This window comes from Kryptolebias marmoratus, linkage group LG1 (assembly GCF_001649575.2).
Source record: "Kryptolebias marmoratus isolate JLee-2015 linkage group LG1, ASM164957v2, whole genome shotgun sequence".
NCBI lineage: Eukaryota > Metazoa > Chordata > Actinopteri > Cyprinodontiformes > Rivulidae > Kryptolebias > Kryptolebias marmoratus.
The window spans coordinates 28,900,721-28,927,926 of record NC_051430.1 but is presented as its reverse complement, the minus strand read 5'-3'; the positions used below and the strand labels follow the sequence as shown (position 1 = coordinate 28,927,926).

Genomic DNA, 27,206 nt, shown 5'->3' with positions numbered 1-27,206 from the left:
TCATGTCCTATGTTAATACCACTGATTAAGTCATCTGTCTAGCAGTCATGTTTTGTTTTCTGCAGAAATGCATCATTTTTTAATAGTTTTCTTTGTGTCCTCCTGAGTTATCCACAGTTTAAATTTAGATTTTGAGGTTTAAGTTGATGATTAAAATCTTTGATGACTTTTAAATGATAGAACCAGTGAAAATGTAAGATAGCTTTTTGGATCAAAGGGCAAAATTACTGTGCAGACTTCCACAGAAAGAGATGTTTAGTCACTCTGGCCTTGTGAACAGTGTGAAGCGCCATCTAGCGGCTCCTTAAAGAAATAATACTATTTAAGTTTGTTTGATAATAATTATATCAAACAGTGAGGTTATCATCAGTTAAATTGTTCACATTTGGTTTTATTAAAGGAAATAATGCAACATTTAAGATATGAAATCCTTTGTTTCGTGGATGTAAGTGATGGAAAAGTGAAGTGAAGTGATTGTGTGGACGCTGCAGCTGCTGCAGGACATGTGATCCGTCCTCACAGGAAGACAGGACCGACTCAGAGGTTCCTCCCTTCGCTCCTCACCACAAACCCGGCAGCATGTCCTGCTGCGACCCGCTCGGGCTGTGTCAGTACCAGACCAACAAGCTGGTCCGGATCCGGAGCGTCCGGCTCGGTTCTCTGAAATGGAGCCTGAACGGAGCGATTCTGCTCGTCATTTGGTGAGTGAATGCGTGAAATGTTTCAACCCCCGCATCTCCCCCCCCCNGGACCAGCTGCTTCTCACACTTAGGGTTAAGGTGAAAAATCACTTTAATCATTTTATTAAAGTCTTTAATATGAGTTTATTGTGACGGAACCGCCTGCTTGTTTGGATGATTCTGTTTTCTCTTTAACAAGTTCCATTCATTAATATGAAAACAAGATAAGGAGAAGGTAAAACACTGCATGAGCTGAGCCAGTTTATTGTTAAATCACTGTTGCTTTGAGATAAGCCCACATCATAAACCCTCCACCACCATGCTTGACAGTTATTATGACTTGTAAGTGCTTTAATTTTCACTAAACACCTCTATTTTGTCTGTCAGATGAAACTCTTGAAGCTGCTATTTATCATTTTAATGAATAGATTCAGATTCAGCTTCTAAAGCAAATCTTTTTTATTTTTCTTTCCAGCCCAATTAAGTAATGATTGATTGTAACAGATCTTGTCATATATTAGCATTCAAGGTTGTGCAGTCATGGAAACAAGAAAGTCCACCTTTTTTAATTTTAGGATTTTACGTAGTTCTACAGTTATTCTAATCAAACCTCAAGTTTTACAGAAACACACAGCAGATTTCATCACGTCATTATTTATGAAACAAAAATTAATCCAAATTTGGAAAAGCTGTGGGTGCAAAACTAAGTCCACCTCATGATCCAGCAGCTTGTAGAAACTCCTTTAGCAGCAAATATTAGTTTTTATTCAGGACTTTTTTCTGATATTATTGAGAAGCAGAAAAAAAAATGTAGCTTTGAACTTAATTTTAAGGTGTCTAATTTTACTTAGATGTTTCTAGAATGTCTTTGAAACAGACTTATAACAGTGATTAAATGCCAGGACTGTCAGATCAGCCAAACTATCAGAAAAACTGAACAACTGGCTTATTTGCATGTTTTTCCTTTGAGCTACAAACACACGGAGCATGAAAGTTGTAAAAGCAGATGAGCCCGTGGTAATTAGGTTATTTTATTTATTTATTGTTTTCAGTATCATGATGCTGTGGAACAGGAAATACCAGGAGTTTGACCTGGTGGTGAGCTCCGTCACCACCAAGGTGAAGGGTGTCGCTCAGACCCAGGTGCCCGGGCTCGGAGAGGCCGTCTGGGACGTGGTGGACTACAGTGGACCCTGGCAGGTGGGAGCTCAGTCACCACCCAGGCTGTAAACATTTTAATGTTTTTGTCAAAGAGGACACTTTAACGGCATTTCTCTTCTCTTTTTTTAAAGGACAAGAACTCCTTCTTTGTGGTGACCAATGTCATTGTAACAAAGAATCAGAAGCAAGGGAAATGTCCAGAGGTGCTTCACTCACTCGTTGCCACTGCCACTTATACCCAGCCCTCTGTTTTTGTATTTATGCCATGAGTTTGGGACGCCCCCGGTTGTTTTTGAGTTGTAGTTGGAAGATAAAACGATTGGGCTTTCTGACCACACACAGGAGTTTTTCAAGGAAAGACGTCAACCAGAATATTAGACGTCCTGAACTCAAGAAATATGATTTTCACGAGAGCTTCTTGGTTCAGATCCTGGATGAGTCAGCGGACTCGTTGGGCCCCAACATTATATAAATTTAGACACTGAAAAACAACCATTCAAGGGCTAAAGAACTAGACTGTATTTACCAATTAACACAATTAAGATAATGGAAACACTTGCAGAGCCAATGAAATGCCAGTGAGAAAGCAGACAGATGGAACAGTGGCTAACGACGATGAATCGTCTTGCTCGTTTCTTATAATTAACACAAATTAATTTAAATTTCCAGGTGTTGGAGGGCTTCTTTATGTTTTATATGTTGCTGCAGACAAATGGATCTCTTTACCCCAACAATAGAGATCATAACAAATGACCGAAGCTTATTGGAACTCAGTCATAAGACATCATTGGCTTCTTGAAGAGTTGTCCTATTTCATAGGGAAGGTTTTCAGCCACTACCCCTTATAATTAGAATTAAAGTAATAATGGATTATTTGAAATATAGTTGTAGGTGTAAGAATGGGGAATGGGATTGATTGATTAAGTGACTGAAGTCTTATAATGTTAAACCCAAGTATAATAAAAGAGGATAGTTAATGGTACATGTGTTTTTATTCCAGATTCCCTCTAAAGGCAGACTGTGCCGAACTGATAAGGACTGTGAGAAAGGAGCCTGGGACCATCAGAGTCATGGTAGAACAGCTGTTTTTATTTAGATTATTGTTGAAAGTTTGTAACTCAGTTATATATATTTTGGGTTGTCAACAGAACTCAGGAGCACCAATAGTGGATTAATCCACCACTGAAAGCAGTCCCCAAATAAAGTCATAGTTACAGCATTTCTTTTAAATATGCTTTATTTAGTTCTTGAATGAAATAAGTTGGTATCTGTATGAGTTTTGGTTTGTAAGCTTCAGCTTTGGGTGTATTCTGTCCTGTTCTGTAAGTGTAGTTTTGCCTCTCGACCAGTAAGTCCCAAACTTTTCAGCTTTTAACTCATAAAATAAAAGTTGCAAAGACTCATGATTCTGATTTTTGCAGGTTAATGTAGACAAACATAACTAATAAGCCATTTAACAAAGATCCTCATCAACCATTATGTAATTGTTTATATCTATTTGTGACTGCAGGTTAATCTCTTTTCAACAATTAGGACTAACTCTGTTATTTGTAATCATTTTTAAAGTTAACTTGATTTCTGTAGCTCTTTTGAGGACCCCCACAGTTGGTTTTTCGTGACCCACAGTGGGGTCCACTGCTCCAAATAGTTCCCCTTCACTTGTTTCCTGTTCACTACGCCACCGCCTGTTGCTATAAATTTACACGAAGCAAAGGAATTTCTCATCACTGTGCTGCAGTTTTAGTCTCGAGCAGCTGTTTCTGTTTCGCTGCTTGTGACAAACTTCCAGTTTTTCCTTCTTTTCCGCAGGGATTCAGACGGGATCGTGTGTGAAGTTTGATGTGTTGAAGAAAACCTGTCAAGTTTCTGCGTGGTGTCCGATAGAAACAAAGACCACGCCTCACAGGTAAGTTAGCATTTATTATACTAAAATTTATATATTTTAAATCTTAAAAACAATATATATATATATATATATATATATATATATAACAAAGAATATAATTATATTCAGATTGTATTCCCTGTTTTGTTAGCCAATGTTTTCCTATAGGTGTAACTATTGTGGAGATTGAGAAATAGGAAAAAAGTGAGTAATTTTACTTCTTTTAGATTTAATTTACTGTAGTTTTCAGAGTGGTTTAAATATCAGATTTGTGCTCATTTGTGTCCAGACTAAATTTGAGCATTTACTGCAGGGTTTTATCTGCTATTCCAAACTTTTTTCACAAAGTGGCAGCAAAGCAGATATTATCAATGCGACGTAATGACAATGATAATTGTGTCTTTGTGACAGACAAATGCCTAAATTAAAATCGTTTGTTTTAGTTGTCTGTTATGTGTTGTGAAATTGGTTCATTCTTGAGTTTAGGAGCCTTTTATGCCTGAATGATTCATTTATGAAAGTTTGGTGAACTCTCCTCTGAAATGGTCAGGTACAAGAACTAAAATAAAAAGAAAGACAGCCGAAGTCCAAAATAAAAAAACAAAACTTTGAAGACCTTAAAAAGGAGTTATTGACTAAGACCGCTTAAGAAGATGACATGAAAGTCTGACTTCTTGGAAGTAAAATATAAAAATGAGGGCTGAATCAGGAGTTTTTCACAGTATTGAGTGTTTTTTTGTGTCTCAGGCCTGCTCTGCTGGCAGCGGCTGAAAATTTCACCGTCCTCATCAAGAACAACATCAGATTTCCTGCCTTCAACTTCATCCGGTGAGACTGAGGTTGTCTCATCGTGCAGTTTTTGTCCATATGCAGTGATTTTAACTTTTTTAGGGTGGTGGTGGGTCATAACAGTTCTTTACGCACTTTACCTGCCAAATGAGAAGGACAGACAGATGAACATGACGTGCAGATAATTTGTTTTCCTCACTGAGTGAAATCCTGACTTTATGATTCGTTTTCCAGACGGAACATCCTCCCACAGATGAACGACTCGTACCTGAGGAGCTGCAGCCGAGGACATGACTCACTGTGTCCCATCTTCAGGCTCGGAGACATCGTTCGAGAGGCCGGGGAGAAGTTTTCAGACCTAGCAGTGGAGGTGAGGTCACGACTGCGCTTCTTCTGCTGTATTTCTTTTATTTCTTAATCTTTAAGTGGCCTGAATGACAGGATGCAGCAAACCACTTTCATTTTTTTCCTGTTTCCTCTTTGAGGCAGTTTCGTGGACAACAAATGACTCAAAAAGGAAATGAAACTGACCTAACTTTTAGAAAAAGGACGAAACTTTCTTTAGTTTGTGTGTGCAGCTACAATCTGTTATGTTTCAGGGTACAACTTCTGTCTCTTTTTTTTAGAAGGATGTTAAAGAATAAGTAATCATAAAATCAACTCCCAGTAAATTAATCTAATAAAGACTGATTTATTCAGCAGGGTTGTGGGGTTTTCTGTCAAACTGCCATTGCTGGTCTGGTTTTGTGTTTCCGCTGTTCACCACAGGGCGGTGTCATCGGCATTCAGATCAAATGGGACTGCAACCTGGACCGGTTCATGCAGCACTGCCTCCCCAAATACTCCTTCAGGCGTCTGGACGAGAAGGAGAGCAACAAGACACTGTACCCCGGCCTCAACTTCAGGTGACGAGGGTCAAAGGCCATCTTTGTGTGCGCTTCACTGAACTCTGCACAGTCAGGATTAATGTGGAAACCACGAAACATGATAATGATCTCCACCAACCTCAGCTGAAGATGAGTCTGTTGATTTGACTTGAATCAAACGGCTTTATAAAGAGTTCTGCTGTTCTCTGATCAGGTTCGCGAAGTACAACGTGGTGAACGGAGTGGAGGAGCGAACGCTGTACAAAGCCTTCGGGATCAGATTTGATGTCATGGTGTTCGGACAGGTAGGAGCTTTGGATTTCACTTCACTGCGCTGGACCTGTTGTTTAGAAAACATCAGAAAAATGTTCATCAGACCAAATCAGATCAGCCTTATTTATAAAACACATTTACAACACACTCAGGTCTTTCTGTGTGTATGCGTGGATTTTCCCCGGGACGCACATCTATAGTGATTACCCTTTGGAGTCAACCTGATTCAAGATGGCTGCCACAGCAAAAATAGCTACAACTCAGTCAGTTTTACAGATATAAAGCTAAATTCTGGATTTTGGTGTGGTGGTAGCTGAGATGAATGCTGATGAACTTCTGAGTCTCTGAAGAAAAAACAAACAGTTTGTTTTTTTTGTTTTTCAGGCGGGAAAGTTCAGCTTTATTCAGTTCATCATCTACATCGGCTCAACGCTGTCGTACTACGCTCTGGTGGGAAACCTCACACACACACACACACACACACACACACAGTAGTGTCCATTCATGCAGTCATCCTCCCTCAGTGTTAAAATCCAGGCTTCAATGTTGCTTTCATCTGCAGACAAACTGAAACCATTTTTACCACAGAGACTCAATCAATCTGTTTGTGTTTTTAATTAAAAATGCAACCAAATGCACAAATATTTCACTTAATAAGTTGTTTAGATGTGACAGCAGTTAAAAAAAAATTTTTTGTGTAAAAATGAACAAGTTTTTCAACATTTCCTTTTTTTTTATTATTGGCAGGTCAAAAACGCATTCAGGTCTTCAAACAAATTAACCAAAACCATAATTTCTTTCTTAAATAATTAGCTTTGTTGTGTCAGAACAAACCATTACTAGAAAAAAACAATAATAAAAATAAAAACATTAAATAAACTGAGCTGGGATAATTTTATATCAAGCACAATTTAAACTGATTGAGTCTAATTAAAAGTAAATTAGAAGAAGCAATGCCATGAAAGTTGGTGTTTCCTATATTTAATTTTTAGATAACTTTAGGGGCCACCTGCTTGGAAGAAAGGGCCCTCTGGAATTATTATTTATTTTGTTATTCCTCCATCGGTCGTTTCCAGAACCTCTAAAATATTTTTCCACTTATCGAAACACAAAAAGCAAACATGTGGAGTTAAACAGAAATCAGAGGGAATATTTGAGGCGTTGATGTGAATTTGTTCAAACTCCCTGACCGTTTGCCATCAGACAACGGTGTTCCTGGACTGGCTGATCGAAACCAGCTGTTACTCTGCAGAAGCTGGACAGAACTACTCTGAGAGGAAAGTGGAATCAGTCCAGGACAAGCAGCAGGTGATAAATGGTTGTTGTTCGTAGTAAAGCCAAGTGATCAATTCAGAAGGTCCATTAGCGTTTTAAGAAAACAGTTTTGTGCTGCAGTGCATCCTCTGTGTGTCCTACGTTGACGAGAAGAAGCTCCGTCTGGTGAAGAGATCTCACAAGAAAAGCCTGCAAGACATCAAACCCATGTCTGTTCAGCCACGCAAGGTGACCTAAAGACACAGAAACACTAAAGCCAAATGGGAAGATGGCCGCCACAGCCAATTGCTTTAAGTCAGGGGTGTTAAACTCCAGGCGTCAAGGGACGCTGTCCTGGAAGTTTTATTTTTTTTCTGCTCCAATGCAACTGATTCTATATTACAGCAACCCTTTAATGGCTTTCTACATGCATTACATATTTTAGTATTTATTATTTTATTAGCCATAACTGGATAAAACATCTATAACATCTTTGGTTTTCATATGTTGCTGTTCTGTAGTTTACTGTAGGCCTTGGGTGTGTGCTGTGTTTACTTCAGATTTACTGAACAGATGTTTCTGTCCCGTCAGGAGGACGGAGGACACCTGAGAGCTGTCCTCTGTCTCCTACAGCTGGATGTCAGTGTGGACCACAACGCTCAGCCTCCCCTCGACTGTAAACCGGACCAGAACCCCAAACGTGGTCGTCCAGCGTGGTGTAAATGCGACTGCTGCTCTCCCTCCTCTCTCCCGCAGGAGGAGCTGTGCTGCAGGCGGAGTGATGGCGCCTGCATCACCTCGTCTCCTCTGTTCGAGCAGCTGGTGTTACGGCGCTCGCTGCTGGAGGCCGTCCACTTGTACCAGGACCCTTTGTCTCCTCCTGTCGGTGGGGTTCAGACTGCCGCCCTGCGTCACTGCGCCTACAGACTCTACATCAGCTGGAGGTTTGGGGTCCCACCTACTGACACGCACCCGGCCATCCCCAGCTGCAGTGTTTGGAGAATCAGGAAGGAGTACCCGAGCCCGGATGGACAGTACAGCGGCTTCACTCCTGCCAGGGTGGCCCAAAGTAACAGAGAGCTTTGAAAGGAGAATTTTCCATGTAAATAAATAGCAGGGACACCCTCACTGCCTCACCTACTAACAACTGTTTTGTTAAATGAGCAAAACAAAACAAGAAATGCAATCACTTTGCTCGGCTTAAATAAGAATTTGTCAGTTTGTAAAAACTTCACAAAGCCAATAAATCAATTGTTGTCTAACATCGTCTGTCAAGTTTCTGAGCTGTTTCAGCTGCAGTTTTTTCAGTTCTTTAAAAAAAAGCTTTTTGCATTTAAAGAGCAGAAATGAATTCTGATCAGACTCTGAGGATTTCTTTTATACCAGCAAAGTGTTCAGATCCATTATGACATAAAATAAATTGTTTTTTATTTAGTTTATCTGAGCGTGGAGTTCAGGTCTTATTACTGTACATACAAAATTATAAGAAAAATGATGTTAAAAATGGTTAGTGTGCTTTTTAAAATACAGCATCTGTGAATTCTGAAGTGTTTGTATTTAATTTTCAGTCTGCGAACATTCAAAGGAGGAGACTGAATACTGATTAGTTTTTATAGTTTGGACAAATTTATAAATTATGAATGAAATTAACAAACTCGTAGATTCAGTCTGAGGAAGTTATCGCCCACAGCTAAAAGGCAAAGGTGAACAATAATGGTTTAGGTTTCTCTTTGCTCCCAAAATGTAATAGGAAACACTGAACAAATCGTAATGAAATTGGCAGAAAGTAATTTAGGACATACAATTGAATAACTTTTAGAGTCAATCTGATTAAAGGGGGCTAATTGACCCAAGAAAACAAACATTTCTTTTTACAAATACTGAGCTAAAACTTGGTGTGATCTCCAACACATATTTTGAGCGCTAACAGATCCCCAACCATTTGTTCCTGTGGTGGCCATCTTGAATTATAGCTCTGTTATGAAAGGCAGTGGACAATATTGATTCCTTTAAGGAAAGCTAGGCTTTGAATATTGCTCTATTTCTAACCTTTTTTTAAACGTTATAAGGACACTGTGACCTGAGAGGGCTCCTGCTGAAATTAAATCAACCTCAGGCACATGGTTCACCGAGAGGGGGGGGGCGCCTGGTGCCAGCAGCAATTATCTTTTCCATTCTGCATCTGCACGACTAATGTCTTAACACGCGCAGACACACAAACACGAGCCGCAGCTGAACAGCACAGCATTACAGGAGGATGCAGCCTATTGTTGACCCTGCAGCAACACAGGAGACACAACCAACTGAAAAACATTCACCTTTTTGTCTGCTGTTCTCTCTGTTTGTTTGGATCCTGAAGCAAACAAATATATTAAAAAAACAACAAAAAACAGTCAAGATTTGGTTGAAGTTTTATGTCAAACTGCATGATTCCGCTAAAAAAAACTTAAGTTATTCCTGATTATAAAATTCTACTGAACAAGATGTTTTATTTTACATTAAACTAGGCTAAAAATATCTAATAGTTTCATGGTATAATTTGGAACTCCTCACTTTTAAAAAAAGCGCTAACAGTAATTTATGGACTGTATTTATTTAAGAAGTGGTGCATGTCAGGAATGTGCACATGATTTGAACATCCTGTAACCACTTCACAAGCAGGAGCTCTGTAGGCATAATGCACAGCTGGGAAATGATTTAAAAATAAATAAATAATGAAAGCAGCATTCCTTAAAAAAATGCATATTGCCTCCTGTGTGATTTGTTAGTGCTCAAACTAAGAGATGAGGAGGACTCTCAGCTACTATCACACCAAATTTTAGCTCAATATCTGTGAAACTGACTGAGTTCAGCTCATTGTTTTCTCCTGCCTCTGACTGCCACAGTGCTTTTCTGTCAGGCCTTTCATCATTTATAGAAAAACCTCTGTGTGTCTGGTATTTTAATCAGCCAAAAGGGATCCATGCCACTTCATTACTTATTGACCTCCATCGGCAACCAAAGCCTGCCAGAATCAAATTCAAGTCACTGATGCTCCCTCTGGAGTGACATCTGCTCTGCAGACAACTATTTAAATTTATAAAAGGCTTCTGCTCTGTCTGTGCTGCTGTTTATTCTCTCAGGAATATCCAACATGCCTCACTTGGGCTGTCGTTGCAGTTTTGCATCTGTTCCCCTTGAGCTGTCAGACTCACGTCTCTTTCTGTCTTAAAGCTTGAATGTTGTTCCTCGCCTTCAAAATTACTTTGCATTAAAGCTGAATGACAAATGACATTTTGCCTTCTTTTAAAAGGCCTTAAGGCAGATTGATAGTCTAAAGCTTAACTCTGAAGGTACAGTTCTCACTTTAGTAATCAGGCCAAAACCTCACATGCTGTTTTTAACAAATGTCAGATTTTTTAGAATAAAAGGACTTGCTATATTGTACAAGTCGCCCAAGGATCATAGTATTCATGGTTTTTACACGGATCGTTTCAAACCAGATCTTTCAAAGTAAACATACAAAATAAGGAGCTATTATGGCATCTAGATTTAGGGCAACTTGTTGATCTAATCATACTCGTCTGAGCACAGTGTTTGGGTTTGTGTGAGGCACATATTTTACTTCTATAAAAGGCTAAACAAAGTTTAATCTGCTTTTAATGGTAACACAAGTCTATCATCTTCAGCAACAGGGTTTTAAAACTAGGAGTAAAAAAGTAGCTTTGTGTTTGTTTTAAAGCTTAACATTTCTTTAAAAGTCTGCATCGACTAAAACTAGTTGCAGTAATATTATTTGATTATTTTTACAAATAAAAAATGAAATTGGATTTTTCTTGGTGAATTTGCAGATCAGTAACTGGATGAGAAATAGGCTGTCAGTGAAGCTTTTATAGGAGTTTTTTTTATTTATTATGGACCAAAGTTTCGCCACCCGGCTTTGTGTCCTGTAGTCTCTAATTACAGCATCTATCACCTCGAGTTCTTCCATCGTCAAAGAAATGCATATCATCTGCATACCACAAACTGACACGCTCAGAGTACGTGTTGTGTATAACTCTCAGCGACTACCACACCAAATATTAGCTCAATATCTGTAAAAATGACAGAGTTATCACCATTTTGTGCTGCCTAATGTCAGTTCCCTGTGGTGGCTGTCTTGAGTTGGGTTGACTCTAAATGTCAGAGTTGTTCCTGTTCATCCATTGATCACTTTCTGAGAGTTTCAATGAAATCTGTCCTCTGGTTCAGGAGATATTTTCCAAACAGAAAGCAAACCACCACACCACATTTCAAGCCGATATCTGTAAATCTGACTGAGTTAAAGCTATTTCTGTGTTTGTTAAGATCAGCTGTCTGTGACGTTCAGATTGAACTGATTTGACTCCAAATGTTATTCAGTTGTTGATGTACATCCAGTGATTATTTCCTGAAAGCTTCAGTGGTTTCTGTGGAGCCTTTTGGCAGCGGGTGATAAAAATCATTACAGACTCTCTCTTGTTATGTAAAAAGTCCCGGTTCATTTTAAAATCTTCATCAGATCACATTACATATACTGTGTTGAATAACAAAGCCCTTCCTGACTTTGTTTGTCGTGTTGAGGCCTATTAAAGGGGTCATAAACTCTAATTTTAAGTGCTGTTGAAGAAGAGTCCTGTGTTTCTGTTCTTTGCTTGGACCCTCAGGTCTCCTCAGCAGCAGACTCGTCATCACATGCTCTCTGTTCCAGTCACAAGGAGGTTTTTCCTGTCAGCCTCCCCGCTGGTGAGAAGGTGGTGGAGGTGCTGAAAGTCGATGTGTGACCCCCACAGCAGAAAACCGAGCTGTTCGGCCTCATAAATTACGACCCCTGACCTTGAAAATAAAACAAATTCCAACAGCCTTCGTACCCACCTCGATGCTCACCATATGGTAACAAAAATCAAAATTTAAAACGCGTCTGAATGGTGCTTCTGTTTTTCACTGAAAGCCTGGAAAAGAAACAACGTTCTCATTGTTTTCTTCAAACCGACACAGAAGTCGTAAAAGGTTGTTTGCATGTTGTTATGAAAGATGAGCTTCACTTTTTGTCAAGCCATTTCAAAAGTTTGTAAACGACAAAATGTCGAGATTTAAAATTTAAATTTTGCAGACTTAATCTTGACTTTAATGTTCTTCCAAACTTTTCTACAATATTACTTCTAAACTTGGCAGCTGGACTTCTTTTTAAATCTTGAAAACATTTCCCTTCTCATCCGAGGATCGTTTTTTTAAATCTAAATTGAAGTTTAAAGCTTATAAACTGTGTTGAAGTGTTCATTTTGTGAGTTAAAAAATATTTTCAACAAATTAAAATGAAGACAACTGGACTTTGTCCTGGTTCACTGAGGATCTATACTAGGAAAATACCACAAAGTTTGATTTATTTGTCTTATTTTTATTTTATGAGGGGCTGTATAGAACAGCTATTAGCAGTCAGTATCTTACCTGCAGCAGTCAGAGTGATCTCAGTTTGGAGAATCAGGGAGCAATTCTGCTGATCAGAGCAAGACTCACAAAGGAGGGAGTGTTCACGAACTAAAACACCTTTTAGATTATTTGAGAGAACACTGTAATAAATATTTTTTCACCTCATCACTTTTATGAGATGGATGTTTAGTTTGTTGTCAGAAGTACCACAGAGTTGCTAAGCTAACTTTAAGCAGTCTGCCACAAAGATACAATTTGTTCCCATCTATTTCAATTCAGTTTATGAAAAATACCAAAGATAACACAGTCTGATGGGTAGAAAATGTTATTTTAGCTCCAATAGGAGACTCCAAAAGATAATTAGCTGAAAACTTGTTATTGAGTCATCGATTACTGAAGGTTGATGCATTTTTTAGATCCTGTGCCAGGTCTTTTCTTCTGCTTCTTAAAGATGTGACTTTCAAATATTGGTCAAAAAACAAAAAAATAAATGAGTGAAAAAGCAGGTTATTCAGTTGAAAGCAGCTGTTTAATGTAGATCTGCATGCTTTTAGTATTTTAAAAGAGTAAAAAAAAAAAGTGAAAAGAAATGATTTGTTATTTATTTTATAACTATATGATAAATTTTTTGGTCAGATTTGATGGCACTATTAATGAGACTATTAATCCTTGGATTCCAGTCGTGTTTGATTATAATTACGATCAGAGGTGCCTTTAAGCTTTTCAGCAGACATTCAGACCATTTAAAAGGAACAAATAGCTGGTTGTGAGAAAGAAAAGGTGAGAGCTGTCTGAGAAGATTATAGATATTCATGTTAAAACTTAACCGCTACAAGACCATCTCCAAGCAGCTTCACGTCCCTCTGACCACAGATGACCAGATTATTAAAAAGCAGAAGGTTCATGGGGCTGTAGCAAGAGATGCAAGAGGAAATGGAACCCAGACGGTAGAAAAAGAGCCAAGGAAAATCATCTAAAAACATCTAAGCTGAACTCCAAGGTCAAGCTACATCACTTTCTGTTCACACCATCTGTCACAGTTTGAATAATACCAGGCTTCATGGAGGAAGGCCCAGAAGAGCTTCACTACGAACAGAAAAACACCCAAAAAAACAAAAAAAAAACAGACAGGAATTCATCGAAATGCATGTTAACAAGCCCCAAAGATTCTGGGATTGATGAGACGAAACTGGATGTTTTTTGGCTTCAGTCACATCAGATGTACCAATAAATATATCCACACCTGTATAACAAAGCTATGCTCAATGTGTCTTAAATATAAAAACTAGAAAGGTGAGGTCAACCAAATAATCTGGAACATTCCCATTAACTAATTCAAGGGAAACAAAAGGGAGTAAAAATGAGAGTGAAAAATAGGAAAAAAATGTCTGAGAGAAAGTAGGAGGAGGGGAGGGAGTGGCAAAGAGGGAGATAAAGAGAAGGGGGAGGAGAGGAAAGTAGCGCTGGCAGCTCTGCATCATCAGTCTGCTGCTACTACAGCAGGGAGGCAGCTCACCGTCTACCTCTTCATTTCACACAGACGTTAACACACACACATGCACACACACTCTGGAAGTCAGCCAGCTGCCTCTCAGCCTCTCAGGACGCTCTACAGTGAAACAATCCTGGAGACATCAACCATCATCCTTCAGGGGTCCTGCTCTGTGGACCCGAAGATGCTTTTGTCTTGACTTTGTTTGAATCGGCGCTCTCGGCGTGAGGAACATGCCTGGAACTTAAAGCTTTGTTCTTTTTTTTCCCCTCCGTTTTCTTTTGGCTGGCACTGAGGACTCAGAGTGGACGGCTGTTTCTTGGTGGCTTTGTTTCGGATCAAAGTGCTTACCTCAGGATTTGTAGTGGACGGAGGAGGGGGTATGTTAAACAGCCGTGAGGGGAGATTTCACTGCAGCATTAGACTGTCATTGTTTGCATTGTGGTGGGCATTTTTTTGCCCTTTTTCTTTTACCTTTTGCAGTTGCACACATATTTCACACCCAGCAGCGGCAGCTGAGTCTGGCTGCATTATGTTGTTCACTCATGGATGACTGCTACTGTACCAACCGGCTCCCTGACCACTGAGGGTGAAAAGATGCTGATTTAGAAAGAACAGGAGGCGCGGTTTGTTTTCAGAACAACAAGCAGGACAAACAAGTTTAGGATTTCCAGAAAATGAGACTTTTATGACAGTACGATGGCTGCTCCAAGCTGAAACCAACTCTTCTCTTTGGTCCAAACATGAACTCGTCCTTTGACGCGAACCAAAGCGGTTCTTCCTTGTTCTGCTTACTGGGAGTCGTTGATTATTCCCACAACCTGGACACCTGCATGCTGGAGGTGGCTATCATCCTCTTCCTCGCTGTGCTCATCATTGCTGGGAACCTGGTGGTGATTTTTGTCTTCCACTGCGCTCCGTTGCTGCACCATCATACTACCAGTCACTTCATCCAGACCATGGCGTATGCCGACCTGCTGGTTGGTGTCAGCTGCCTGGTGCCCTCGCTGTCCCTCCTCCACCTCCTCCGAGGCCTGAACGAGGAGCTCACCTGCAAGATGTTTGGCTACGTTATTTCTGTGCTGAAGAGTGTCTCCATGGCGTCCCTGGCGTGCATCAGTGTGGACCGCTACATCGCCATCACCCGCCCACTGTCGTACACCACACTGGTGACGACGTGCCGGCTGAGGCTGTGCATCGTCCTGATCTGGGTTTACTCCGCCCTGATATTCCTGCCATCATTCTTCAGCTGGGGAAAGCCTGGGTACCACGGGGACATATTTCAGTGGTGCGCAGACTCATGGAAGACCAACCCTAGGTTTAGCACCTTCATCGTGGCGGCGCTCTATGCCCCCGCAGCGCTCACGGTTTGCTTCACCTATGGGAGTATATTCCGGATTTGTCGCCAGCACACAAAGGAGATCACTCAACGCCATGCTCGCTTCAGCTCAGAGGGCAACCACGGCGAACGGGGGGAGCGGTGCGAAGGCTGTACGGACAAACGCTACGCCATGGTGCTGTTCCGCATCACCAGCGTCTTCTACGTGCTGTGGATGCCATACATCCTCTACTTCCTCCTGGAAAGTGCCGGGCTGTATCAACACGCCGTGGCGTCCTTCCTCACCACGTGGCTCGCCATCAGCAACAGCTTCTGTAACTGTCTCATCTACAGCCTGTCGAACAGCGTCTTCCGGAAAGGTCTTGGCAGTCTCTTTGGCTCGTTGTTTCCGGCCTGCCTCGGCTGTGCAGTCACCAAAAAGACTCCGCCGCCCGTCAGCCTGCGGACGGATACTCGGTGCCAAGTGTGAGACCCGGCTTCCACAGATTTGGTTCAGTCTGTTCGAACTTCAGAGCAAGTTGCAGGTTATTTTGGTCCCCACAGTGAAATATCTCAAGGACCCCCTGCGTGGAACACAGCGAGGTGCCCATGCAAGTGCCTGCTGATTCCTTTAAAAGTAAATTAAGTGGAAAAAGGCTGGAAGGTTCCTGCTGAGACTTTTTAAGATTCGCAGTGTGGCGCTAGAGGATGTAGAGGAAAGCGTCTTATGCTGGAGAAAAGAATCGGCTGTAGGAAATTTTTAATTTTGTGTTATTAAAGAGTATTTATGAACAGTCTTGCACTTTTAAGATCTTCAAGATGCAAAAACAACAACAACAAAAAAAAACTGATGAAAAAACGAGAAAAAACTAGAAAAATCCTCTTCAGTTTGATTTAAAAATTGCAAAAAATGGGAACCACTTGAAAGAGTTGCCTGATCAAATTCCTTTAACGAGGTGTAGAAAGAAAGATTTTATAATCAACATGTGTGATTTTAAGGTGGTTTCTCAGAGAAAACAGAAATGTGTCTGTTGGAGCTTGTGTGTATTTTATCAAAAAGTTTCCTCTCTTTTGAAGTTTTTAGTGGTAGAAGGAAGTTCATGGTCTTGGGGTTCTTATAACTATTGGTTTAAGAATTAGCTTTACTTTCTGAGATGGTGATGGTGGACCTGGGGCATTTTTCTGTCAGCAGATGTTTTATGTATCCCCGTTAAGAAGACAGAAAATGGTATTTATTTGGAGAGATTCGTTCTCAGGTTTATCAGAAGTGCTTTGTTAGGCTGATCAGAACAGTAATTGAGTCTTAAACAGCAATCAGAGGGTGTTTTTGTACGATTGTTAACTCATGATTGTGATTTTAGTGTTGAAAATGAATCTTCTGTCATTTGAGATAATTGATTCTGGCTTTAATGCAAACACAATTTATTTTAATTATTGGTGCCTCAATGCACAATTCTTCCATTTTTGCCACTATTTTGATTTATATCAACACTTATAACAACACTCAACTTTGATCATTTTGAATTTATTGTGGATTTTCTCTAATTCACACAGGAGCTATTTGGACATCCTCCCAGAGTTCTCACCCAGACTCTCATTGACTTCCATTGTCTCTGAGCTCCGAATTTTCTTTTCAAAACTGGAATTTAAGTGTCTTTTAACTTACCAAATCTCCTACATGAAATAAATAAATTTCCCTTGAGCTTTGTAGAGGAAAATTATGTACGTTGGACGTTAGATCAGTAGCTGCGTTGGTATTGTTTCAAATTTCTCCAGATATCTCTAATTATAACTTTATTGTTTGTTTGTTGTTTGGGTCCTGCATCAGGTTATTTCTGCTCTGGTTAGTTTGAAGCAGACAGAAAAGGCTTCACAAGCCTAACTTCAAAATCTGACAGGGTTTAAAAAGTGAGAACTTGAGGCTTTTTGTCCCTGTTTAGGTGCTTTAAGATAATTACTAATAAAAGAGCAGAAAACTGGGCTCTTCCCGGGGATCTTTAGCCGCAGATTTACTGAGACTGAGAAATGATCTGCAGATGTTTTGTGTTGTTGTAGGTGATTTTTTTTTCACAGTCAGGAGCTCTGACATGCTGCACTTAAAAACTGAACCATTTTGTTTTTCATTTATGGAGCTGAGTGACTGAAAATGTGTTTTTAAGATGCGGTCTGGATGTAAAGACACAAGAAAATTATGTTTTAAGAATGTCTTGCTCCTGATTTTGACGCATTTGTGGTTCAAACAAAGACAAAACTGTTTGTGGGGATAAAGCAGCAACCTTTTGTGGGTACACATTTTAAACATTGAGACTTTTTAAAAGGTGCAGCTTCCTACAGCTGTGGATTTAATGAAGCTGTAAACAGAAATTTTACAATCGAAATCCTAAATTTCGCTTTTGAAACATGCATTTTTAAGTTAAAGCAGTGTGCAAAAATAAAAAAGATGACCAAATAAAACTAAATTTGGGCCAACTTTTCTGCACTTTGATGCTGCAAACTTAAAAAGGCTCAAGTGGAAGGAGCTTTTAGGTTTTAGTAAATATCTCTTCATATTTTTGTGCAATGCTTTTTAAAATAACAATCTTAGTGCGTCAGCCACAAAAAACAAACCTTTTCTCTGATCTTCGCTTAAAGGAACTCATTGCAAAGTATGAAATTTAACATAAAAAAACTATTCTGAACTACATCAAATAGTGAAGTTTCAAAGAGTAATTTTCCAGATATGTTGATATGCAATTCTGAAATGTGGGTACGCATTCAACGTAATCAAAGCACTTTTATCTGCATAAATGGGTACCAATACGAAATAATATCAATAATAATTTCCAGACAGGAGGTTGCTGGAATTTGTCTTTAATAAACCCTGCTGTTGGGCAATAAATGCTAAGAGAATGTAATAAACTGCTGTCTTTGTTAATGAGAAACAGTCAATAATATAAAACAACTCAAGCAAAAAGGGCTGTACTTATTCTCTGTAAAAGCTCCTGTTTTAGTTTTTCTAAAGCTAAACGCTGTTGACTTGCAGAGGTTAGGATTTCTACAGATGCTTAAAAATAACAAAAGTATTTTATAAATGATTTTAAAATCACATTTTAGGGGATACATTTTTTTTTAAAAATTGACCAAATGTATGCTGCCTGTCGTCTTGCATGAAAAACAAAGACTTCCTGTGACGTGTTAGCCCTCAGAGTACGTGTCGGGGATAACTCTCAGCTACTACCACGCAAAATTTAAGCTCAACTGTAAAACCAACTGAGTTATAGCCATGTCTGCGTTGGGTAATGATGATTAGCTGTGGCGGCCATCTTGAATTGAGTTGACTCCAGAAGTGAATCACTTGTCGTTATAACTTTCTGAGAGTTATGTTAAAATCCATCCGTTGGCTCATGAGATATTTTGCTAACAGACATACAAGTGAGCACACATAGATACAGGCAATTAAAGTACATGATTGCCCACTTGTTGTTGTTGCAGGCGATGATAAAATATAGGATTTTTGGGGAGTTTTTTTGTGACTCCAGACACTTTTTTCTTAAATTAGAGGCGGAACATCTGACATCTTCAGTATCCAACCTGAAATATTTGAAAAAAAAGTTGAAATTTTAGAAAACATTTGGTTATTGTTGGACTAATTGTTGTTTAATAATCTATTATAAAATAAGAGGTAGTCCAAACAGAACCTTAAACATGTTTTATTTGAATTCGAAATATACATTTTTATATTCATGCATGCGTTTTTCACCCCACCGACTTGAAGGTCAAAGGTCGCACTGAGAGCAGATTTCTGCCTGGGTGAAGATATTCCTTTAAAAAAAAAAATAGGAGAAGCTTTTATTAAAACTTGAACCTCATTCTTAATCTCTAATAAAATCATATTTATACAGCATATTTCTATAAACTGGTATGTGTGGCGTATACTGAATCCCTTATACTGAATGTTTTGGAAAAAGTTGAAAAGTTTTTTGTAAAAGATGTCAACAAACTTAATCTACATGATTCTGGTTCAGCTTGGATCCATGTTTGTGTCTCATGTTGCTACTGAGAGTAAATTTACTGACTATTTCTTGTCTTTGTATCCTAATCGTCGCGTACGGCGCCTGATTTTTATTGTTTTTAAATAAGAGCAAACAGTTGTAGAATCGTACCGCAGAATGTCTTGTAGCCTGCCTTCCTTTTGTTTCTGCTGTGGAGATAAAAAAAATCACACAAATCTGCAAAAAATACAGCAACACAATCAGGTTTTTATGCTGCATCATCAAAGATCTAACTCAAAATGCAGTTATGTGCAGTTTTTTTTATTTTCCAGCTAGAGGAGTCTGTGCAATACAGCTTACAACAACCACAAGTTGAATAAAAATCTTAATCTTAACGAAGGGCTTTAATTGTTGTACCTCTGTTCGATATTCTGCATGTGACGTGAACTTGTGAAATACTTCCTGTTGAAGGCGTGATTGAATAAAATGTGAATGTTTTGTCCTCTGCCTTTTGGATTCATTTCATGGACTGTTGGAAAACCCATCAACAGCACTTCTTTATTGTTTAAAACTCCAAACATTTGTAAGAATTACTCATTTTAGTCAAAACACATCGTTACCGAGGCAGTAACAGATAATTCAGCTCTCTCACATAAAGCATTTTTTATGACAATAAATTGTATAAAATGAATCAGTTTGATTGGATGGAATTTAATCAGTTAACCCCCTTTTCTTAGATTAATTTAGACCCATCTTTTATTGTAAATGACAACAGATTGTTTCTATATATGTATCAAAAAAGGTGCTGAAGTTCACACAATTTAGGTGCTGATCGCAGAAATCTGAGTGTCAGAACGTCTAGGAATAAATTCATCCAACCGAGCCTTCTGGGAAAAAGCTTTTCCCTTCTCATGAATACATTTGAACACATTTTCCACACGTTCCACAAAGTTCTGTGTCCGTTTCAAGGATGTTTATTGTGTAAACGCTGAGTCAGCATTCACACAATAGTTTCTGTTTACCGTTTCGTCTGGAATCAAACTACATTTGCATGTTTTGAATCATTCATGTATCAAAATGTTTGGCTCAATCGGGACAGGTGTGCTTTGACTTTTACTGTTTGTAACTTTTATACATTTTGAGTTATTTAACTTTATGGCTTTCTTAAATCAAAACTGAAATTACAGATTTTAAAACCCTCATGTTTAACCACAGTCCACAGAAAGGTGGTGGTGCTGGTAATTAGTCTTGTTGTGTTGCTCTGTTTTCTCTGATTCACAGAAAAACCCCTCAGAGTTTTGTTTTTATGGTTTCATTTCTGAATTCTTCGTAAAAACCCCATGGAGGACATTTCCCCCCCTTCCACGTAGCGTTTGCTCTGGGGCACATGGGAATCCCACGAAGGTCTCTCCAATCGCAACTTTGATCCCTCGATTCATAAACATGTTATGTCAGAGTTGATGTTTTGATTTTCCTGTGGGAAAATCACCATGTTGTCAGACTCGAACCCCAAGAGGAAATGCCCTTTCACACAGACACGGAGTGCCAAATTTGGACCGAGACTGAGACCAGGACAAGGCGGGAGGTCTGGAGGCGGGGGTGGGGGGGACGTTAAGGTTGGAGGTGGGTGAGAATATTTTTCTGTATTTAGTTTGGAACTGCTCAGAACTTTAAAATCATAACAATTTCAATGTGAGAGCTGATAAAAGTGACGTCTTCTGGGACTAAAAGCAAAACTTGGTGTCAGATTTTACAGCTTTGGTCAAAAAATCTGTTTCAAACTCGTGGAAATAAATTGAATAATCAGAGATGTTTTCAACTCAAACTGGAACTATTTTTGACTGATGCCTGAAGTGACATTTGGTTGCGTAAGATTTCGTCTCATGCGTAAGATTTCCTGTAGTCTGTCAGGTTTGTACTCCAACCTGATGACGTTTTGTTCTTTAAAAGTTTGGGGGTCATGCTTGGAGTCTTGCAGAAAACAAACACCAGAACGTTGGTTCTAATGTGTGCGTTTTAGCCGTTATGGTGACGTATAAGAAAAATGTAAAAGTTTGAATTGTTGAACAGAAACTTTATCTAGTTTTTGGTGAAATGTGGGTGAGTCTGTGTTTGTCTGTAGCTAAATATCTCATGAACCATGGGGCAGATTTCAGTGAAACTCTCTGGATGGACATCTACAACTGAGTCAACCAAGATGGCCGCCACAAACGCAAAAAGGGCTATACCTCAGTTAATTTTAGAGATATTAAGCTAACACTTGGTGTGGTAGTAACTGAGAGTCATCTCCATCACATACTTCAGGTACTAACTGATTATTTAATTTTCCTTTGGGATAAAAAAAGTATTTTTGAATTGAATTGAATTGATCCTTAAAGATTTTGAGATGCTTCATAACACTGACATCAACATTTCACCAAACTTCATCGTTTCCTAAATCTACTCAATGCAAATAAAACATAAAAAAACCTTCTCCTGAAATATATCAAAAGCAGTTTGAAAGAGTTCAGTTCAATAGTTTCGCAGATTTATTGATAAGCAATTCTGAATGCAGGTACGTGCTCAATGTAAACAAAGGACTCGGCCGAATCAGCCTAAAACTACCTGAAAGCTATGGTGGAAAAAGACAGAATATTAGAGATGTTTAGGTGGAAACATAAAAATTAATCTGCTGCTAAACAAATACGACAACTGTCAATAATAAACATAACCCATTTACAGAGGTAAAGCGGTTAAAATACGGGTTTAAATATTAGACAAACAAAACTTTACTTGTGTTATTTTTGTCTAATATTTAAACTTGTTTAATCTGAAACATTTAAGTGTGACAAATTCAAAAGAACACAAAATCAGGAATAGAGCAAACTCTTTTTCACACCACTATAGTACCATGTCTAAACAAATTTGTCCGATTGGTTACATTTCCAGAGAAACTGGTGGAAAACACTTTGTTTTCAAGTCTATTTCAGTTTAAACTGTTTGCTGTATGCTTTACTCAACAGATCTGAGTGTAAATATGCACCAACACAAAATGATCGGACTTCTCCGTCCCAAACGTCTCCATTCTGGGCCTATTTTTAGTCACTTTGGTTGTTTCTGTAGGCAAACAAACACACAGTAGTTGGCATCAGTTCACAAATGTTGCTTAAAAATGTTTATTCTATGAACACATTAACCTTTGATATGAGAGAAGAATTGTGTCCTTTAATTTCTTACTTTATTACCTTTTTAACAGTCTTCATAACGTTGCAATAATTACTGATCTTTGTTTGAAACACTGATATGAAAGGTGGTGGGCGATATGCATTCCTTCAAGGAACACCAGCGTTTTAATTTGTTATTTAAGAGATGAACTAGGAAGGTTCTTCTGTTTCATTGTGTATGAGCCAAACAATGACTCATAAATATAATTTTAGTCTTTTCTACACAGATTAATAATCATGCAGCTGCTGAAACCTGAGTGAGAAACACAGATGATCGAGCTAAATAAAGATCAATAACACATATCTTTGTTTAAAATCATTTTCTGTCTCTTATGATTATTTTTGACTCCCTGTCCTCCACGCTGCAGCTGCAGTTCAAGCGAAGCGCGCTAACAGCTTCAACAAACCATTTTAGGAAAACTACGGTACGAAAAGTTGAATGTTTATCTTCTGTAGAAGTATTTCAAACATGTGAGAGATATTTGATTTGCGGTTTGTGTTAGCCGCATCAAAGTGTTTCTTCATGACATTGACTTAAAAGAGACGAAGGTGACGAACCGTTTCTCCTTCAGACTTCTGCTTTTTTTAAATTAATTTCCTCTCAAACACGTCTGCTTTCCAGGAACAAATATTATTATTAGTTACGGATTGATTGCATCGCATTCATCTGCATGCTAATAAAAACTCAAAGATGTGAAGAATGTTTGAGCTCATGGATGAGTGACTGAAACAAAAACATGGAAGCTTTCCAGTTTCAAACTTAAACTGTAATTTTTTTTAAATTCAGATGTACCATTTGAGGACACTTTAGAGCAAATAATTTTTTTAAATTATCTCATTTAGACATTAATAACATGACAGGACTTTATGCTTTAAACTACACAGGACAAACGTAGTAAAAATAGATTCTGAGATGGTGTATTTTAACAATATCATCTAAAAACAGAATATTAAAGGCCTAGCAGTTCTCAAAGGAATGCATATCGATGATTGTCGTTCATGCCAGAGTTTTAAAAAGCTTCTGTTCTGAGTTTTAATCCATTTTTGTCAAATATTAAAAATAACAATCTGTGCGTTTGCATGTTGTGATATTTTGCACTCAGACTACGTGTTGGGGATGAGCCTCAGCTACTACCACACCAAACTTTAGATCAATAACTGCAAAGTTAACCTCATTATAGACACGGTTACCTGACTCCAAAAGTTAATCAGCTGCACATTAATTCATTTCTAAGATTTTCATTAAAATACATCCACTGGCTGATGACATATTTTGCTAGCAGACAGACAGAGCTGACTCCAACAGTTAATACTGAAGTATAAAATAAGATCTGAGTAATTTATTAGCTCCATTTCTAGAAAACTGACTGAGTTATGGACATTTTTGTGTTTCTTAAGGTCAGTTAGCTGTGGCGGCCATCTTGAACCAAGTCACCTCCAGACATACATCAGTTGTAGATGAACATGCATCGATTATTTGTTAAGACTTTCAATAAAGTCTGTCTGGATCTTTTTTATTCATCATTATCACTCGCAGCCAAGACTGTGTCTGTGTGTCTGTTCATCTGTAGTCTTAGCAAAATATTTCACGAACCAGAGAACAAATTTTAAAAATAATCATTAAAAAAAAACCTGATTGGATCTACAGCTGTTTAACCTTTGGAGTCAATTCAAAATGGCTGCCATATCTAAGTGACCTTAGCAAACTAAAATGAGATAGATATTGAGCTAAAACCTGTCGTGGTAGTAGCTGAGAATAATTACCAAAACGTGCATCACATGGGATCATACAAAATGTAATTTACAAGATTTAACCAAAAAGGCTACAACTCCGTCCCTTCTCATCATAAGATAATTTGACATAAAAGGCAGCGGGTGATATGCATTCCTTCAAAGAATGCCAGGCCTTTAATTAAACGTATCTTTTTATCTAAATGGATACGTTTAGGAGGTCACTGATAAATGGTCCAGAATGGAGACAAACTGGTGTTCAGAGGTCCCCTGATACTAAATGTGGAGATTTAAAGGATATGATTAAAAACATGACATCAATTACAGACCAGATGCACTAAATTGTAACTTTAATTGTTGAATATTAAGACCTCCCAGTCTGACCTTCAGACGGCTTCATGTGGAGCTGATTGGACGACTAATTAACTGCTGGGATAACCGGCCTTTAAGGGGTTTTTACAGTTTCTAATGAGTCTTTTCTGCACTGATGAACTCACTTTCTATCCACCAAACTCAACAAATGAGATTGTTGTTTAGGTTTGGCAGAAACAGGTTGCAGCTGTCCCGTTTAACAAAGCTGTTTTCACTTCAGATTGATCCGAGTAATAACACTCAGAACCATAAAAAGGTCCATTTTTTTCTGCAGAGCAACCACTTTAACTGCTGACTTTGTGTGGATTTAATGTGAAAGGATTTCTAAAAACCTCTTCAAATGTTTAAACACTTACATCAGACTATAAAACTTTGTTCTTCTCTTTAAATAAAGGTTAATTCTCACGATAACTGACTTCAGGACTTTGAAGCTGAGAACATTCAATATTATCTGAGAGTCTAAACATTCCACTTTTATCATATAATATCAAACTGTTACCCTGATAGTCATAAACCTTTAAGAAAAGATAATTGTTAGTGACATAGAAACACATAAGATCAAGTCTCCGAAGTCTTTCCTCCTTCCAGCAGCAGCAGAACAGTCGGAGTTCAATCTATTATTCAGTGAGGTTTCACTGCTGAACACAAACACAGCATCAATTATGGAACCAGCAGCTAATTAATCATTGAAAACAGCAGGAGTGTGATCTATAGATCACTATGGAGTGTGTGGAGTGTGTGTGTGGGGAGATAAATCAGTTCAGTCACAAAGTTGGTATAGATGCTTGGTTTGTGTTTGAGGGTGATCCCTGCCCCCTCGGTCCTCCTCTGTCCGCTGATTCAGGGTCAGGAGTCTCTGCAGTAAATCGAGCTGTCGTCTCACAGCAAGAAGGTTGCAGGTTTGCCTCCCACCTGAGGGCTTTCTGTGTGGAGTTTGCGTGTTCTCCCTGTTGTTTCTCCAGATACTCCTGTTTCCTGCGCAGCCCAGAAACATGCATGCCAGGTTAATTGACAATATTAAATTGTCCCTAAGTGTGGATGGTTGTTTGTCTCTGTGTGTCCCTGCGATGGACTTGCAGCCTGTCCAGGGTGTAGACACAAAGGCTGCTGGAGATCGGCACCAGCTCGCCTGGGAAGAAGAAGCAGGTAAAAGAAAACGTAGGAATGGATGAATGGTTATTTCACAAACAGAAACGTACCAATCAGTTGTTGAAGAGGAGGTGAAAAGAGCGTTTTCAAACATTTCTGTGCTCGGAGTCAAAGTTTTAACATGTCCAAATGTAGTTTCTGCTGTAAAACCAACAGCTTTGGGGTGAAACCTTGTAAAAAAAACACCACCAACACAATTTCCACATCAATCTCCACATCAGTAGTACTTGCTGTGCTTTTTCCTTCTGGTTCCTTTGATTTGATATTTTCCCGGTTAATCTTTAAATAAAGCTGGAAGCAAAGATCTGTCTAAAACGTACAAACTGAGTTATGATTTCCAGCTGTAGATGAAATTACAAAGCTTCTGCACGGTTTGGGTCTTTGGTTCTGGGGGTGAATTAATATTTCAGGCAGCAGTCGCCTTCCTGCTGCTGCAGCGTGAGCCGAGGCTTCAGCTCTGGGTCTGACGTGAATTAACTTTTCTTCTTCAAACAAAAGCTTCGGCTTCTTTGTGTTAAACCTTTCCTTGCATCAAACACGCTTGGTGGTTTGGGTCTGAATCCAGGACTCCGATTTACCACCCATAAATCCAGAAAATGAGTTTGATGTTCCGAAGGTATATTTCCATGAAACAGATTTTATGTAAATTTGACAGAAATACACAGTTTGAAAGAAAAACTGATCAACGGAGAATATAATCCTTAAAATCTGCACTGAGAAGGAATTTAAAAATTTGATCAGGACACACGTCTCTGGAAATAATTCTTCAAAAGTCAGCCAATAAATGTAATCACAGCATCAAACTAAGAAACTGAGGTGTTTCTTTTACTTTATTGCTTTTGAACCCACTTTATTTTAGAAAACAATGTCAAAATGCAAAAGTAGCAACAACATTTGTGGAACCGGCTTTAGCGGCAGTAACTCTTAGTAGTGGTTTTCTGTAGGACTTTAATAGCCTCTCACGTGGTTGTGGAGGAATTTTGGCTCACATTTTTTCTAGCGTTGCTTCAGTTCATTGATGGTTTCTGCACAGCTCTCCCACCACAGCGTGCCCAGGTCCTGTAGCTGAAAAACAAGCCCAAACCATCAGCTCTCCACCGCCGTGTTTGACAGTTGTTTGGTTAACTCACTGAAGAGCTCCAGAAGTCACGCGGCTCATTCAGACAAACCTTCACAGATCCAAGTTGTTTTTGGAGAGAAGCTTTCTCCCGCAGCCCTTCCAGTGAAGCCATACCTGTTCAGTCTTTTTCTAACTGTCCTGTCATGAACTTTAACCTTTAACCTTTAACCTGCTGACTGAGGCCTGTAGAGTCAGAGATGGAGCTCTAAGTCGAGACATTCACTCGGTTTCAAATGTTTTCCATTTGTGAATAATCTTCCTCTCTGTAGAACGATGGACTCCAAAGAGTTTGAAAATGACCTTTGACCCTTCCCAGATTGATGGGCGTCAACAGTAGCTTCTTTAAGGTCATTGCTGATGTATTTCCGCCTTGACATTGTGTTAACAGTCACCTGTATTCTCCAGATCAGCAAGCTAATAAAACAGATTATATAGAGGAGCTTAGACTGAAGACGATCAGTTAATTAACACAATTGATCAGCAGTGTCTCTTATTTTCGTATGAAAGCAGAATAA

General features: G+C 38.9%; 2 protein-coding genes across 2 annotated transcripts; both read left to right on the top strand.

The window, feature by feature from the left end:
* Positions 1 to 503: 503 nt before the first annotated feature.
* On the top strand, positions 504 to 8,172 carry p2rx7 (purinergic receptor P2X, ligand-gated ion channel, 7). The gene is made up of 13 exons (XM_017427787.3): positions 504 to 701; positions 1,733 to 1,880; positions 1,973 to 2,044; positions 2,842 to 2,914; positions 3,651 to 3,747; positions 4,474 to 4,554; positions 4,750 to 4,885; positions 5,284 to 5,420; positions 5,596 to 5,686; positions 6,039 to 6,104; positions 6,858 to 6,962; positions 7,050 to 7,157; positions 7,500 to 8,172. The coding sequence occupies exons 1-13, from the start codon at positions 580 to 582 to the stop codon at positions 7,992 to 7,994; spliced, it is 1,731 nt and encodes a 576-aa protein (XP_017283276.1). The 5' UTR covers positions 504 to 579; the 3' UTR covers positions 7,995 to 8,172.
* Positions 8,173 to 13,793: 5,621 nt separating this feature from the next.
* Positions 13,794 to 18,414, top strand: LOC108242756 (probable G-protein coupled receptor 21). Its single transcript, XM_017427782.3, has one exon. It carries the CDS (start codon positions 14,571 to 14,573, stop codon positions 15,633 to 15,635), a length of 1,065 nt encoding a protein of 354 aa, XP_017283271.1. The 5' UTR covers positions 13,794 to 14,570; the 3' UTR covers positions 15,636 to 18,414.
* The last annotated feature ends 8,792 nt before the right edge of the window (positions 18,415 to 27,206 follow it).

What these genes read in the sequence shown, in the direction of transcription:
- p2rx7 (XM_017427787.3), top strand. Translation starts at nt 580, where the DNA reads ATGTCCTGCTGCGACCCGCTCGGGCTGTGTCAGTACCAGACCAACAAG. An exon ending in CTGGGACCATCAGAGTCATG is followed by an intron (nt 2,915 to 3,650) that starts GTAGAACAGCTG and finishes TCTTTTCCGCAG; the next exon opens with GGATTCAGACGGGATCGTGT. An exon ending in ACAAAGACCACGCCTCACAG is followed by an intron (nt 3,748 to 4,473) that starts GTAAGTTAGCAT and finishes TTTGTGTCTCAG; the next exon opens with GCCTGCTCTGCTGGCAGCGG.
- LOC108242756 (XM_017427782.3), top strand. Translation starts at nt 14,571, where the DNA reads ATGAACTCGTCCTTTGACGCGAACCAAAGCGGTTCTTCCTTGTTCTGC.